The 16992-nt window shown below is 38.6% G+C and overlaps 1 protein-coding gene and 1 long non-coding RNA gene across 5 annotated transcripts in view; both read right to left on the minus strand.

The window, feature by feature from the left end:
• Nucleotides 1-342: 342 nt before the first annotated feature.
• Nucleotides 343-10286, minus strand: LOC136232816 (CBL-interacting serine/threonine-protein kinase 1-like). 4 transcript variants are annotated; one of them, XM_066022241.1, is made up of 10 exons: nucleotides 10088-10286; nucleotides 9874-9951; nucleotides 9440-9502; nucleotides 3329-3436; nucleotides 3161-3241; nucleotides 2930-3063; nucleotides 2477-2831; nucleotides 2163-2403; nucleotides 1711-1853; nucleotides 343-685 (listed from the first exon to the last, which is right to left on the minus strand). In XM_066022241.1, the coding sequence occupies exons 1-7, from the start codon at nucleotides 10145-10147 to the stop codon at nucleotides 2717-2719; spliced, it is 639 nt and encodes a 212-aa protein (XP_065878313.1). In that variant the 5' UTR covers nucleotides 10148-10286; the 3' UTR covers nucleotides 343-685; nucleotides 1711-1853; nucleotides 2163-2403; nucleotides 2477-2716. The 4 variants fall into 4 exon arrangements, with proteins under 4 accessions (XP_065878313.1, XP_065878312.1, XP_065878311.1 ...); XM_066022240.1 differs by having other exon boundaries at nucleotides 344-633; XM_066022239.1 differs by lacking the exon at nucleotides 343-685 and adding an exon at nucleotides 1023-1463.
• The window catches only part of LOC136232817 (uncharacterized), a 66111-nt gene continuing 49802 nt past the window's right edge, over nucleotides 684-16992 (minus strand). The window contains exon 8 of the long non-coding RNA XR_010690632.1: nucleotides 684-698. This is a non-coding gene — a long non-coding RNA (uncharacterized lncRNA). The remainder of the gene's footprint in view (nucleotides 699-16992) is intronic.

The following is a 16992-nucleotide window of genomic DNA, read 5'->3' on the forward strand; positions in this document are numbered from 1 at the left end:
CGCACTTGTCAAGCGCGCGATACAATAGAGCGATAACTCTTGTGACGCGCTTCTAGAGTGCGCGACACAACATATGATAATTCTTGTGACGCGCTCCAAGGGTGTGCGACACAAGCTCCCTGATTAATCTGGTACACTTTGTATCGCTCCTTCCTCACGCGCGACGCAAAATATTGATATTTTAAAAAAATATATATATATATTTTGGATTGAATGGAGCTCTAATATTGAACTATAATCAAGCATAAATATTACCACAGTAATCCGACGTAATTGTAGGCAAAAGGTTTTTCATTGAAATAGGGAAACTGTAATGAATGTTGAACCAACTAATAAATTAATAACAGTGCACAATGTAATGATCTTTTTTTTCAAGGACATAGTCAAATAAAAAAGATTAGTTAATAGTACTGTAATTAACGGTAAACAAGATTAGTTACCCTATATTACTGAAATGAACTGCGAACACAAAAAAACTAACAGATACTCAGTGTTGAAATCCTGCCATCTTCTCTGCTAACTCGACTTTGGACATATTCTTAGAGTTGCAGCATAACTTACATGTCAATCACAAGTTTGATGAGGACGCTCACAGCCACATCCACTGAGGGCTTTCCACTGTTGTTGCTTAATCTAGATGATACAGTCAAATTATAAGAACTTGGACAATATGTCTTTGAGCTAACTGCAACAATAACCTCACATACTTCAGTAGGGTTCAACCTTAATGATTGTTGTTCACTTATCAAATTTATTTAAAATAAAAATATGAGATGAGGGAGAAATCAGGTAACTAATATCAATTGTTAACATATAAACAAAGCTGACAATAATTCCATAATTTCCCTCACACACTAGATTAATTAAGAAAATAAATTACAGGATATGTTCATTTTAAATTGAACCAAAAGGTGGAGCCACCAATAATTCCATAAATTCCCTCATACACAAGATTAATTAAGAAAATAAATTACAGGACATGTTCATTTTAAATTGAAACAAAAGGTGAAGCCACCAACATAAAACTAGATTGGCAAACATATATAGAACAAGATATTCCAGAACCATATTTAGTTTGTCAGTTAGTACAATTTCTTTATCTACAAAAAAAAAGAATAATTTTATAACATGGGATGAACAAGTTCATGCAAGTACATTCAAGTGTTAGCATTCATCGGAAAGCTGGAGCTCACTAACATAGATGCAAAACTCAAGCCAGTGATTAGAATTGGACATAAAAAAAGACCACAATGAAAATGTCTGTTACATAGACAAAAAGATAACATCACAAGTCTCAACCACAAAATAGGATCTCCCATTTTATACTTGTATCCAACTCGCCCTCTCTTTTGTTTTTACCAACAGTTTACCATGCAACAAGAGATCTATGATGAGACCTGCAAACTTTCTACATTTCCTATCAATAGCTTTAATAACAGCAGTCCGCAAAATAAAGATCAAACCTACACAGAATATCAGCATACGACTATTAGAGATAAAGATCAATATTATCTTTATCCTCATCTCTTCTCTTAATTATCCTAGTTTCATTGTAATTATCGTCCCTTAATTATCTTAGTTTCATTGTAATTATCTTCTCATAAAGATAATACTTTCTATCCTTATTAGTTTGTAAACTCTAATGAGTCCCCCCTATGCCTATATAGATCACACAAACGATTATGATATGATAATCCGTTTTTTAGTTACCTATCTCGAGAACTTGGCTCGGAGCCATAAAGGTGAAAAATCCATAGAAATTTGCTTTTTAACAGACTATTTGGACATCAAATGAGTTGAAGCAAGTGCTGATACAATTCGTACATCTGCTCGCAAAATCCTCTTGAAATGCTCTGCAACAAAAAAAAATGACAGAGAATTCACTGCAATTTATCACAACATATATAGATTCATCATATACTCATCAGATCATACTCTAGTAACAAATTTTTCCATTAAAAACTCAAGAAAATGTCACTTAACAAGATACGTAGGAGACTATCTTAACAACAAAAGAAGAAAGTCGCAAGGAAATGGAAACAGAAATTGGTCACGTATTACAAAATGGAAATGGAAGCGAAAACAAAATTAAAATGAAAAAGCAAGAGTATCCCTGCAATTGAACATCAAACATTAATTGAGTAAAGATTTAACTTATGTACCTCTTATCGCCCCAAATCAGATTAACCCTCCAAATAACATCATTAGGAGCACTGAGTTAACATTTCTGATTGCATAAAGTACACCTCTAAAACCATTGTATGCATTCAGCTTTGGTTCTATTGACACCATATTTTCATCCATTTGTAAGGATAATGCGCTAACTCCTGTTTCCATTAAGCTTTTGTTATCCTCTTCCACCACTACAATTTCCCTTTGGCAACCCCTTACTGCCCTCATCACCTGCACAATAATACTTTATTAATCAGGACTTAAACCATTGAGATAGTGTAGAGTAAAAAAGTATGCAACTGACCTGGCGAGAATGTTGTGGAGTTAAATGGTGGAAACCATGGAGAGAGGAAGCTAAATTAGAAGCAGAGGAGTAATAGTTTTCGAAACCAGAAGTCTTTGAACCAAAAGGGTAAGTTGGGAATGGAAAGATTGAAGAGATGAAAGAAGTTTTTGAAGGAACTGAAAAGACATGATGAAATTGTTAGAAAGGGAAGATCTATGGAGATCGTCCAGCCTACGAGTGAGAAAATTGTAGAAGCCATTAACAGAAGAAGTAGTGCATGAAGAGGAAGGGTCCATTATAATAAACAACAGCATCAACAATCTGATTGCTCTGCTGATAGCCATTTTGGAATCTGAGTGTCTCCCAAAAGAATCTGGAAATGATCAAAACAGTATGTCAATAGAAGAAAAAGTATCGATCGATACCCTTTGATATAGTACAGCGAGGTTTCTGTCATGGAAAGGGAGATACCCGGTGAGAATCACATATAGAATAACACCACATGACCATATATCTGATGTAGCACCATCATAACCTCTATTTAAGAGAATCTCAGGAGCAACATAGTTAGGACTTACACAGGTTGTATGCAGTAAACCATCATCCTAATAATTCAGACAAATTTAGCAAAAGAATCAATCATCTGTCACGGGCGTGAGAAACGACAACATTTCGACCACCTAGTTTAGTAAGGAAGCATACCCTAAAATGCTGGGGTAAGGCACTGAGTCCAAAATCAGATATCTTTATATTCCCTTTTGCATCAATAAGAACATTCTCTAGCTGCAAATTCAATGTAATTATATATCTGTCAGAACACAGGACAAACATTCATGTTTACAATGAGCTTCAAGAAGTAAGGAAAATTACCTTCAGATCCCTATGGAAAGCACCTTTGTTGTGACAATAACTTACACCGTCAATCAACTGCTGAAAAAGCTTCCTACCCCCAGCTTCTGTAAGCTTCCCCTTGGATGCCTGTAAGGTAAACGTGAAAGAATGTCAAAGCTAATATAACCAGCTTGAACAAAGTTTTACTACTTTAAAGTAAAGACTAAGATGAGTAAGGTGTTATCTTTCTTTAGCAATTCCCATAGCTCCTCTGCATATTGAGCCATACGAGTGTCACATACGTGCGTCGTAAGAAGTTGAAAGACTAGATTGGATATTTACAAGATATGGTTATTGGTAGTTATTTCTGTTATTTCCTTATTGCTTTGTATTGCTTTATAGTGTTATTGTCTTCTGTTAGTAGAAGTCTGTTATCGTTACTTTAGTGGGGTTACTTTAGTGGGCTAGCTAATTTGTCTTGTAGTGAATTTGTTATAACACCTGTACACACAGCTGGTGTGTAACCGTTTGGCAGACACTCAGCTTGTACTGTATAAAGGTCATGCTTTGCTATGCTACAATTGATCAATGAGAATTAACACTTTTATCCATTCTTCTCTCAAATCTTTCTCTCTTTCTGTACCTAATTCTATCTTTTCTCCTTTCTCTCTCTCTTTTCTTTCTAATTCTTTCTAAATCCCACTGGTCAGGATACCCACCTGACATTGGTATCAGAGACACTCGACCTCCGGCCATTCCATGAATGTTAAACAACTCTTCTAGAAAAACTCGTGCGCAGAGGAAACGAGCCAAGGCGGCCATGGAAACACTTGAACAGCAATTGAAGGAGCTTACAGCTCAGTTTCACGACCGTTCGGAGGCGACAGCGGAGAAGTTGGAAAAAATGCAAGTTCAACTCAACAATGCTCAATCTGCATATCACAAAAGAATGGATTCTATAATCCAAGAACAGAACCAGCTTAGGAAGGATCAAATCGCTTCTCATCAAGCCTTAGAGGATGTGATGCATAAATCCATATCCACCCTAGCCAATCTAATTCAACCAACCTCTGGTTTCATTCCATCCCCACAAAAACATCCAAACAACCTTGAATCCTCCCTATCACCACATAAAACCCAGAATTCCAACTTCAATCCTGAGAAAGGAATCCTTGGTAGTTTCCCTAGTGGATCTCAAGCAGGTGAGCCATCTACATCCAGGGTTCCTTATTTCAATAAACTACTCCCTAAATGCGAACTTCCTACCTTTAATGGTTCTGAGGTGGAGCCTTGGATCAACAAATGTTCGAAGTATTTCCAATTGTTTGAGGTCGCTGAAGATAAGAAGGTGGAGTTAGCAGGGCTTTTCTTGCAAGGAAGAGCAGAGAAATGGTTTAAAAATTGGATCCCAATCCATCCTGGAATTAGTTGGGAAGTGTTTGTGGAGGCTGTGGGAAAACGATTTCAGGAGACTGAAATCACTGAGGTGGTGGAGCAACTTTCTCAGTTGAGGCAGGTGACTACGGTTGCCAATTATCAGGATGAGTTTGAGGACCTCAAATTGAAGATGGAGAAGGAGCATCCTGAGATAACTGAGGTATATTACACTAAAAGTTTTATTGCTGGCTTGAAACCAGAGTTGAGATCTGCTGTAAGATCTCATGAACCCAAGGAGGTATATTCAGCCATCAAGCAAGCTAAACTACAAGAAAACCACCTAAGAGATATATTAGAAGTGGTAAAACCAAAACCCACTTTTCGATCCCCATTACCCATAAAAAACTGGAACCCTTCTTCTAACTTAAGAACTCCTTCATCTACCCCAAACACTGCCTACACACCAAATACCTCCAACTCCCACCAAAACACTACACTTAACCCTGCCTCAGTCAAAACTGCCTCCGGAGTACCTAATACAGGTGTGAAAAGAGTTCCAGGGGCCTGCTGGAAATGTGGAGAACGTTATTATCCAGGCCACCAGTGCACAACTAAGAAGTTGTTAGCCATTACAGCAGAGGAGGGTGAAGAACCGGAAGGGGAGTTGATAGTATCCCAGAATTTTGAAGAGGAGCTTGAAGGAGTCACTAGCGACAATGAACAGATCCTAGTCTCCCTTAATGCATTGGAAGGAGGGCTTACAAGCAATACCATGAGGTTGAAAGGTACTTTAAACAGAAAACCCATTTTGATATTGATTGATAGCGGAAGTACGCACAGTTTTATTGATGTGAAGATAGCCCGAGAGGCTAAATTGCCATTAACAGAGGTCAAACCAGTGGCAGTCACTGTGGCTGATGGCCGTCAGCTTAAGGTTACCTCTAAATGCCAAGATTGTAATTGGTCAATGCAGAATTCTAGGTTCAGTTTTACATTAAGGGTCATTGAACTAGGGGATTGTGACATAATTCTTGGCTCTGACTGGATGCGAAGCCACACTCCAGTCACCTTCGACTTTGAGCAAAACCGTTTGTTGATATATAAGGAGGGAAGGCAAATAGAATTAAAGGGCATGATAGAGGAATTAAGCCTCAAAATGATGACTCTTAAGTCAGTCAACAAGCTAGTTGCTAAGGGATGGAAGGGCATAACTAGTAAGCTATTTGTGATGATAATGGCTGATGATACCCTAGATTCCACCACTCAGCTCATTACCCCAAACATTACCACCCCACCTGACCCAATATAGTCACTCCTTAACCAAAATAATTACCTCTTCCAAACACCTACAACCTTACCACCACAAAGGCTTCATGACCATGCTATACCACTTAAGACTGCCACCGATCCCGTGAACATTCGACCCTACCGTTATTCTCACCAACAGAAAACTGAGATTGAGAAATTGGTTGAGGAGATGTTGGCTACTGGAGTGATAAGACCTAGCAACAGTCCCTATGCCTCTCCAGTCCTTTTAGTAAAAAAGAAGGATGGATCCTGGCGCTTTTGTGTTGATTTTCGTGAGCTAAATAAGGCCACCGTGAAGGATAAATTTCCCATACCAATCATCCAGGAGCTTATTGATGAACTGCAGGGAGCAAGTAAGTTTAGTAAGATTGATTTACGGGCTGGCTACCACCAGATTCGCATGAAGGAATCCGATATTCACAAAACTGCTTTTCGTACCCATTCTGGCCATTATGAATTCGTAGTCATGCCATTTGGCCTTACGAATGCTCCTGTCTCATTTCAATCCCTAATGAACACCATTTTCAAACCTTACCTACGAAAGTTTGTTCTCGTCTTCTTTGATGACATTCTCATTTACAGTCCTGATTTGGATTCCCACCTCTTACAATTACAGTTAGTTTTTGATATCCTAACTACTCATCAATTGTTTGCAAAAGCTTCCAAGTGTGAGTTTGGTGTTGATCAGGTCTCTTATTTAGGGCACATTATTTCAACTCAAGGGGTTGCTACTGATCCTGAAAAGATCTCGGCCATGGTCAATTGGCCACAACCTACAACCTTAAAAGGGCTCAGGGGATTCCTCGGTCTTACAGGATATTACCGACGGTTTATTCATGGTTATGGGGCTATTTGTCGACCCCTCACTGACTTGCTAAAGAAAGACCAATTTCATTGGAATTCTACAGCTTCAACAGCTTTTACCACTCTCAAACAACTAATGACCCAGGCTCCGGTTTTAGCATTACCGAATTTCTCTCTTCCATTCATTATTGAGTGTGATGCTAGTGGTACAGGGATAGGGGCGGTCTTGATGCAAAACCAGCGCCCTATTTGCTTCTTGTCAAAGGGTCTTTGTCCAAGGAATCAGCGTTTGTCTGCATATGAACGTGAATTTCTGGCTCTCTTATATGCAGTGACTTATTGGCGACCCTATTTGGAGCATGCTCCATTTATCATTAAGACAGATCAGGAGAGTATTAAGCACTTGTTAGAACAGCGCTTACACACTTCTATACAGCACAAAGGCATCTCCAAGTTACTTAGTCTGGAATACACAATTCAGTACAAGAAAGGGGTAGAGAATAAAGTGGCAGATGCACTCTCCAGGCAGTTTGAGGATCACCATAGACCTACTTCGCAGCTCTTAGCAGTTTCAATGCTTGTACCTACATGGATCCAAGAAATTCAGGATTCATATAACCACGATGAGTTGGCAATTCAGCTATACCAACAACTTGCTGTTACCCCAGATTCTAGTGGTAATTTTACTTTGATCAATGGGTTACTTAAATTTAAGAACAGGGTGTATATTGGAGGCAACACTGCTCTCAGGGTGAAGTTAATCCAAGTTTGCCATGATTCTCCATTGGGTGGACATTCGGGCATTAAAGGAACATTGACTCGACTACAACAAAGTTTCTATTGGCCACAAATGCCTCAGTCTGTGACACAATGGGTGGCTAAGTGTGACACATGCCAACGTTGTAAGCCCGATCTCTCCCCTAACCCAGGCCTATTGCAGCCCTTGCCTATTCCGGATGGTGCTTGGAAAGATATCGCCATGGATTTTGTGGAAGGTTTACCAAAATCGGGTGGGTTTGACACAATTTTGGTAGTCATTGACAGATTCACTAAAAGTGCCCATTTTCTACCTCTGACACACCCTTTCTCTGCAGCCACAGTGTCTAAACTCTTCCTTGATCAAATTTTCCGTTTACACGGAATGCCTCGTACAATTGTATCAGATCGTGATAGGATCTTTACGGGAATTTTTTGGAAGGAATTAATGCAGTTGATGGGTACCCAACTCCTATTTAGTAGTGCTTACCACCCTCAAACGGATGGTCAAACCGAGCGTTTAAATCAGTGTTTAGAGGGGTATTTACGCAGCATGTGTTTCCTTCATCCTAAGAAATGGGCTACTTGGTTGGGACTTGCAGAGTATTGGTACAATTCTACCTATCACAGTGCTCTGAAAATGAGTCCATTTCAGGCACTCTATGGCCAGGCCCCTGCCCTGCCCGTCCTGCCTACTTCTACATCTCATGTGGCTGCTGTTGAAGATATCTTAACAGCTCGCCACCAACTGAACCAGTCTCTCAAAGATTGCTTAGCAAAAGCCCAGAATCGTATGAAGCAATTTGCTGACAGACACAGATCAGATAGAGAATTTAATCCTGGAGATTGGGTTTACTTAAAGCTTCAACCCTACAGACAATCTTCTATTGCTAAACGTCACTCTCACAAACTCTCCTCCAAGTTTTTTTGTCCTTTCAAGATATTATCTAAGGTGGGAAAGGTAGCTTATAAGCTCCAACTTCCTCTGACTAGCAAGGTACATCCTGTTTTTCATGTTTCTCTTCTTAAGAGGAAATCAGATCCTGCTGCAGCTCCACTCACTACTCTTCCTCCTATTGAGGATGGCCCTCTTCCAATTCAGCCTCTTAAGGTTCTGAATACTCGTAATGCGCTAGTAGATGACAAGGCAGTGCCTCAGTTACTGATTCAGTGGGACGGCTTTTCTACTTTGGATTCCACCTGGGAGGACTATTCTATGTTGGTTAATCAATTTCCTTCCTTCATTCATTCTTGGGGTCAAGAATGTGCTCAAGGGGGAGGTATTGTCACATACGTGCGTCGTAAGAAGTTGAAAGACTAGATTGGATATTTACAAGATATGGTTATTGGTAGTTATTTCTGTTATTTCCTTATTGCTTTGTATTGCTTTATAGTGTTATTGTCTTCTGTTAGTAGAAGTCTGTTATCGTTACTTTAGTGGGGTTACTTTAGTGGGCTAGCTAATTTGTCTTGTAGTGAATTTGTTATAACACCTGTACACACAGCTGGTGTGTAACCGTTTGGCAGACACTCAGCTTGTACTGTATAAAGGTCATGCTTTGCTATGCTACAATTGATCAATGAGAATTAACACTTTTATCCATTCTTCTCTCAAATCTTTCTCTCTTTCTGTACCTAATTCTATCTTTTCTCCTTTCTCTCTCTCTTTTCTTTCTAATTCTTTCTAAATCCCACTGGTCAGGATACCCACCTGACAACGAGTTTGGATGTACATCTTTTCTCCTTTTTCATTAGTTTGTTCTCTGCTCACTGCAAAGTCGAGCCTAAACTTATCCGGGGATTTCTCCTTCATTTTTTCGAATTCGTGTCCAGAAATTTCAGTATTATGACCATTTTCGTTTTGATTCAGTGCATCAGTTAGTTTGATAAATTCATTTGCCTCACCTCCTTGTAGAGCAATGAGCTACTTGTTGGGACACCCAAGAAGAGCCACGCCAGACCATTGAACTGAACAGCACAAAATAAAATTGGAGTTAGTTACTTCTTTTGGTTTTTGCTACCTATTTGAATCCAGATTCAAGCAAGGAATGACGAATGGATAGGGCTAAAAAGCAATCCCAACAAAGGTTTTCACCGTTCGAAAGGCTTGTATTGTACTTGAGACCTGGACCATAACTACTAAGTAATCATTTAATGCAAAGGGATTGATTGGGGATGTTGATTTCCGCCGGTGGATTGTGTTATTTCAATGGTTGTTACATAAGTAAGACCTAGATTATTGACTTATTGGTTGTAAAATCAGGCATGGGATGTTGTTTACTACATTTGATTTCAGTGAGATTCTCAATTCAGAAAAGACCAAGGAGATGTTATTGTACCTGATAGTCCTCATGCTTCTCAAAGAACATTTTCCACAAAAACGACCGGAAAGGAGCAATACGAGTTCCAGTTGCAAGCTGCACGGTCAAAATCCAATTCAAGAGTTAAATGTATTGGAATTTTTTACAGGTAAAAGAACATAAACCATTAACAGAAGAACAGAAACCATAAACAAGAACAGAACTCATTAACAGAAGAGAAATTTCCACAAACCTGTGAAGCTATGGAGTAGGAGGCGTTGAAGTTGTCCGATCGGAGGCTTTGAGGTGGCATAAGCCTTGCCACGGCGGAAGAAATCTCAGGCGGCCGGCCGTATAGGGAAGAAAGGAGGTGGCGGCAGTCGATGGGGAAGAAGAAACAGAGAAATAAATCGTGATTTTTGGGTCCGATTTTTAGGGTTTAATGTTTCTTCTGGCTTTGAGGTGGCTGCAGTAAAAATAAAACCTTTTCTTTTTGTTTATTAAATTTTTTTAGACAGAAAAAATATGTTTTATGGGTTTACATATTTTTTTTAATTTCATGTGATTTTAATAAATTGTATAAATTTGTAACAATTTTTTAATCTATCAATATTTTTTTAAATTTATTTTTTTTATATTTAAAAAATTATGATTAATATTAGTATTATACTAATTATTAATTAATAGTTTTATACTAATTAATAATAGTTATAGCATTATTTTTTAATATATTATTACAGTTAATTAAATTATTTTTTATTTTTAATTAATGTATATGTGATAAGTTTTTAAGTTTATATGTATGTACATGCTATTTGATTTTCATCATTTTTTTTAATTCTTTAGTATTTTAAGAAATATGAAGAAAAAATAATTATATTCAAATAGTAGTTCGTATTAATTGTGTCGCACTTTTAAAAAGGAGCGACACAAAGATAACACACTTCTTGTGTCGCTTTGTTAAAGGCGCGTCACAAGGTTGCTCTTGTGTCACACTGTAAGACAAGCGATACAAGAAATAACTTGTTTGTGACGCACACTCTTAAAGCATGACACAAGTGATGACACAAAATACTTAGTTGTGTCGCGTTTACAGAACGCGCGACACTAGTTACTCTGTTGTGTCGCTTTGTCTTCAAGCGCGACACAAAAGGTGCGATACAAGTGAGCATTTCTGTACTAGTGTTATCTCGTCCATAGTCAGCATCAGTATATCCAATGAGTGTGAAGTCATTTGAAGTTGGATACCATAGACCTGCATCAATTGAGCTCTGCAGATATCTAAAAATTCTTTTTACAGCTGTTAGATGAGATTCTCTGGGGTCAGCTTGATATCTCGCACAATAACATACTAAGTACTGTATATCAGGTCTACTAGCTGTGAGATAAAGTAGGGAACCTATCATACCTCGATAGAGTTTACTATCTATTGACTTACTTTTCTCATCTTTGCATATGACAGTATCAGTACCCATAGGGGTTGATGTGGGTTTGCAATCTACCATGCTGAATTTCTTTAGCATCTCTTTGGTGTACTTGGACTGACTTATGAAGATGCCATTCTTACCTTGCTTGATTTGGAGTCCAAGGAAGAAGTTGAGTTCCCCCATCATGGACATCTCGAACTCAGTTTGCATCTGTTTGCTAAATTCTTTGCACAAAGATTCATCAGTAGCACCAAATATTATATCATCTACATATATTTGTGCAAGTAGGGTATGTTTTCCCTTTTTCTTAATGAACAAGGTTGTGTCAGCTTTTCCCCTGACATAGTTCCTGGTTAGCAGGAAGTTGGTCAACCTCTCATACCAAGCTCTTGGAGCTTGTTTCAGGAGCCTTTTTGAGTTTATAAACGTGGTTTGGAAATTTTGGATCTTCAAACCCAGGAGGTTGATTAACATATACCTCTTCGTTTATGAAACCATTAAGGAATGCACTTTTAACATCCATTTGGTATAACTTAAAGTTCATGAAACTGGCATAAGCACGCAATATACGTATTGCTTCTAACCTAGCAACAGGTGCAAATGTTTCCCCATAGTCAATACCCTCTTGCTGACTATAGCCTTGGGCTACAAGTCGGGCTTTGTTTCTTATTACATTTCCATGCTCATGTAGTTTGTTTCTAAAGACCCACTTAGTTCCTATAGGCTTTTGATTCCTAGGTTTAGGCACTAAATCTCATACCTCATTTCTGGTGAATTGGTCAAGCTCTTCTTGCATGGCATTGATCCAATATTCATCGTGCTCAGCATCAGCGAAGTTCTTTGGTTCATGTATTGAGACGAATGCAACATTGCTGAGGTATTTCCTAAGCTGATCTCTGGTCATCAGCTTGTTGTCAGCAGCATCAAGAATGGACTTTTCTGAATGTCCTCTTGGGATTTTTATTTCTTTGGGCAATGTTGAGTCATTTGGAATAGGTGTTTCTACAATCTCTACAGGAATAGATTGGTCAGTAAATGTTATTTCAACTTCTTGCTTACCTTTGGTCAGCCCTTGTATCGATGATTCAGAGACTCCATTTTGATCAGCGGAAGCTGAGCTTAGTTCGTCTTCAGTGAGCTGAGTTGACTTTCCTGCAGGGTCAGCTTCATCGAACTCAACATGGACAGACTCTTCTACAACCTGAGTTCGTTTATTATAGACTCTATATGCTTTGCTGTTAGTTGAGTACCCTAAGAAGATCGCTTCGTCAGCTTTAGCATCAAATTTTGCAAGATTGTCCTTTGTATTGAGTATAAAGCATTTACACCCAAAAGCACGAAAGTACCCAATGTTGGGCTTTCGTCCTTTCCAAAGTTCATATGGGGTTTTCTTAAGTATAGGTCTTACTAGAGCCCTATTCAGTATATAGCATGCTGTGTGGACAACTTCACCCCAGAAGTACTTTGGAAGCCTATTTTCGCTCAGCATGGTTCTAGCAATTTCGACAATAGTTCTATTCTTCCTTTCAACAATCTCATTCTGTTGAGGTGTTCTAGGAGCAGAGAAATTGTGGTCAATACCACTGGTTTCACAGAATTCATCAAACTGTTGGTTTTTGAATTCTCCACCGTTGTCGCTTCTAATATGAGCTACTTTTAGGTCTTTGTCAATTTCAAGCTTTTTAATAAGTGTAGTAAACATCTCAAAAGTTTCATCCTTGCTACTCAGCAAGATGATCCAAGTGTACCGAGAGAAATCATCTACAATGACCAAGGAAAATTTCTTACCTCCCAAGCTGAGTGGTTGGATAGGTCCGAAAAGATCCAAGTGTAGTAATTCTAATGGTCTCTTGGTTGAGACAATATTTTTACTTTGAAATGACTTTTTGGTTTGTTTCCCTTGCTGACAAGCTTTACATAATTGATCTTTCTCAAATTTTAATTTTGGTTATCCCTCACTTAATTGCTTTCTAGCTAATTTGGCAAGAAGGTCCATGCTGACATGCCCAAATATTCTATGCCATAGCCAGGACTTATCCTCTTTAGACACTTAGCATATGTTTTTAGAAAACTGTTTTTCTAAATTTAGCATGTATACATTATCTCCACGAGGGGCAGTTAAAATCAATTCATTTGTGTTCCCCTCGAGTATTTGACACTTAGTATCATTGAATACAACCTTTCTGCCGCTCTTGCAAAGCTGAGCTACACTCAGTAGGTTGTATTTGAGACCTTTGACTAAGGAGACAGACTCAATAGTTGGGTTACCTCCGATAGTACCTGAGCCGACTATCTTACCCTTCTTATTGTCTCTGAAGCTTACACTTCCACCTCGTTTAAGCTCTAGTGTGATGAATTGTGTTTCATCACCCGTCATGTGTCTTGAGCATGCGCCGTCTATGTACCAAAGTTTTGACTTCTCCATACATGTCAAGCTGACCTGCATTTTAAACTATTCATCTTTAGGTACCCAATTCTTTTTGGGTCCTTTCTTGTTAGTATAAACAGGTGCAAAATCATATTTTAGTTTGTGACGACATACTTTTATAGTGTGGCCATTTTTACCACAGAAGTCACAATAAACTACCCTTTGAGGGTGATGCTGAGTGTGGTCAGCATTGTTATGTTGAGCATGCCAACATACCTTAGTGGTATGTCCTTTTCTTCCGCAGAAGTCACATTGGACAATCCGCTTGTTGAACCAACACGCATCTTTTGTGTGTCCTCTTTTCCCGCAACATTCACACTGGGTGAACAGTTTATGCTGACTTGAGTACTCAGCATGGGATTTATGTTTATTTGAGCCTTTTACTTGACTATGTAGGGTTGTAACGTCCTTTCTAAGTTTCTTTGACTCAGATTGAACCTCCGTGACAAACTTATGCATTATTTGAATGTTGTTATGTAAATCTGCATTATCTTGGAGGAGATATCTGAGGTCACTCAGCTTGACCTCTTCAATCTCGTCACACCGCCTGCTGAGTGATTTGATTTTCTTGTTACACTTTTTAGTTAGTGTGTATAAATCACTTAAGGCATTTACCATCTCATTTCTAAGCAAAAGTAGGGATGTTACCTCATTGTTGTGTTCCTCCTAGTCAGTTTCATTAGAGAGGTCAGCTTGCTCAGATTGAGAGTGTTCAGCATCATCGGCCATGAAGCATATGTTTGCCGTTTCATTTGCATCAGCTTCGGATGATGTTGACTCGTCACTGTCACTCCATGTTGTTACCATTGCCTTCTTGTTTCCCTTCTTATCTCTTTTTAGGTTTGGGCAGCTTGACTTGATGTGCCCAGTTTGGTGGCACTCAAAACATGTGACGGACTTGGAGCTGTCCTTCTTATATTTGTCACTGGACTCAGCTTTGTACCTCTCACCCCTCTTGTATGGCCGTTTGCTATTTCTGTCATTTCTTCTGAACAGCTTCTTCATCTTTCTAGTAAACATAGCCATTTCCTCATCATCAGTAGACTCAGCTTCTGTGGAGTCAGCTTTCATCACTAGAGATTTCTATTTCTTATCTTCAGATTTTTCTTTTGCCTCAAAGTTTTTCATAGAGATCTCGTGGGTCAGCAGGGATCCGATCAGCTCATCATATTTGTAAGTAATCAAGTCCTGAGCTTCTTCTACAGCTGTTTTCTTTGCTTGCCAACTCTTAGGTAAACTTCTCAAGATCTTCTTTACTTGTTCTTCTTCAGAGAAGTTCTTTCCAAGCCTTTTAAGCTCATTTATAATATTTGTGAATCTTGAGTTCATTTCAGAGATGTCTTCGTTTTAATTAATATCGAACAGCTCGTAGAGTCTCATATGCTGATTGACTTTTGACTCCTTGACTTTACTGGTGCCTTCATAGGTCACTTCAAGTTTTTTCCAAATCTCATGTGCTGACTCACAACCTGAAATCTTATTGTATTCTGCAGCATCTAAAGCACAGTGAAGCATATTTATAGCCGAAGCATTATTTTGTAATTTTCTGAGGTCATCCTCTGTCCACTCAGCTTCGCTCTTAACAATTTTCTCATTGTTAACAGTTTTATATGGCACATGTGGACCTTGAACAATTGCAAGCCATGCACTCATGTTTGTGGCTTGAATAAAGTTTTTCATCCTATTCTTCCAGAATGTATAATTAGATCCAAAGAATAGGGGAGGTCTAGTGATTGATAATCCCTCAGGGAGTATCTGAGTTGTTTGGTTCCCTGGAAGGAAACGAGTGCTGTTCTCAGCCATTTATAGGGATCCGCTCAAGATAGTTATATCTTTGAGTAGTGAGCTTAGGCTCTGATACCACTTGTTGGTCCCGTGTGATTAGTTCCAAGGGGGGGTTAGGAACTAATATAACTTTTTTTTCGTTTAATTAATATACTGACTTAGTTATTTGGTGAGTTTGTCAACTCAGCTTTTGGTCAGCTCGGCCAGATATGTTACAAGACAACTTTGGCCGGATATTGACTAAGGCTGTTTTATTTGTAAGTTAGATATTGACACTCTTGGAGGTCAACTTCTAACTCAGCACTTGAAATTACTCAGAGTCAACTTTAAACAATTTTATATGCTGGAGTAAACTTCACACACAACACATGCAAATATATATATTGAGAGAGAGTTTAGAGATTACTCAGTATCACTTATCCTGGTTCGGCCTCTCCGCCTACGTCCAGTCCCCAGAGTCCTCCGGGCTTTTAGAATCCAATACTGAGCTCTTTAAAGGTAGAGCACAAACCGATTACAAGGCAGTTGAATATGCAAGAGTACCTTTCTCTATTCGTCTACTCAACTCCTACTAAGTGCTACAACCCAGCACCTAGATTTCTCTACCACTGAATGTTTACAACCAAACACTCAGCACAACACTCTCAATGTTACAATTGATGAACACTTGTTCCTTTTCAAATAAAGAACACTTTAGAAGATTACAAGTAATCACTCTAGCATTTACACAAAGAATGGAAGATGGGTGTAAGATCTCTTTTTGTATCTAAGTGCTTTTGTATCTTTTCTCTCTTGTACTTTTCTTTTTTGTAAATGGGCAATGATCCAAGAAGTTTGATTGTCCTTATATAGGGAAAATCTGTGTTGGATGATTTTGAAATGATTTAGCCGTTGATGTTAAAACGGCTCTTTTAGGGGACAGATTCTGGTCAGCTTCAGACTGTTCCAGCCATTCCCTTCCTCTGTTTTCCTTCAGACGTCAGGCTTGTCCTCTTGTGTCTGGCTTGTCTTTTTGTGCCAGTTGTCTTTTACCAATAATCCATTGACCCATACATCTCGGAATGTGTCTTCTGCGTATTTCCAAGGATTCAATTATTGGTTCAGAGGGGCGGTAATCATTGTCTTTTAGCAAACGACTTTTTCATGCTGTCCTGAAGAATCACTCAGCTTCTACTGCGTAAATCATTGTCTTTGGCAATTTCTAGGCTGAGTATATTTTTAGTCAGCTCAGCTTCGTAAGACAGTTGTTGTTGCGGTTTCTTATGCTGAGTTTCATTTTGCTTCTCTTTGTTGGACTTTTATGCCTTAGTCTTTTGATGCTAAGGTTGATTCCACTCAGCTTGATACTTTAGGCTTCTATGCTGACCTTCATTTTACTTAGCTTGTTTTGTTTATTTCATGCTGACTTCTTCCTTTCTTACTTTTTATATTTATCTTTATTTATATTCATACTCAACATTGAACAAACGGATTAGTACAATTAAAATAAAGCACTTAAATTTAATTGTCTCTTAATCA

This window comes from Euphorbia lathyris, chromosome 6, assembly GCF_963576675.1.
Source record: "Euphorbia lathyris chromosome 6, ddEupLath1.1, whole genome shotgun sequence".
NCBI classification, from domain to species: Eukaryota; Viridiplantae; Streptophyta; class Magnoliopsida; order Malpighiales; family Euphorbiaceae; genus Euphorbia; species Euphorbia lathyris.

Excerpts from the sequence above, each read along its gene's own strand:
- LOC136232816 (XM_066022241.1), bottom strand. The coding sequence starts at position 10,147 with ATGCCACCTCAAAGCCTCCGATCGGACAACTTCAACGCCTCCTACTCC. Across the intron at positions 3,437-9,439 it reads GCTCATTGCTCTACAAGGAG|GCATCCAAGGGGAAGCTTAC; the intron begins GTGAGGCAAATG and ends TTTACCTTACAG. Across the intron at positions 3,064-3,160 it reads CCTTACCCCAGCATTTTAGG|GATGATGGTTTACTGCATAC; the intron begins GTATGCTTCCTT and ends CTGAATTATTAG.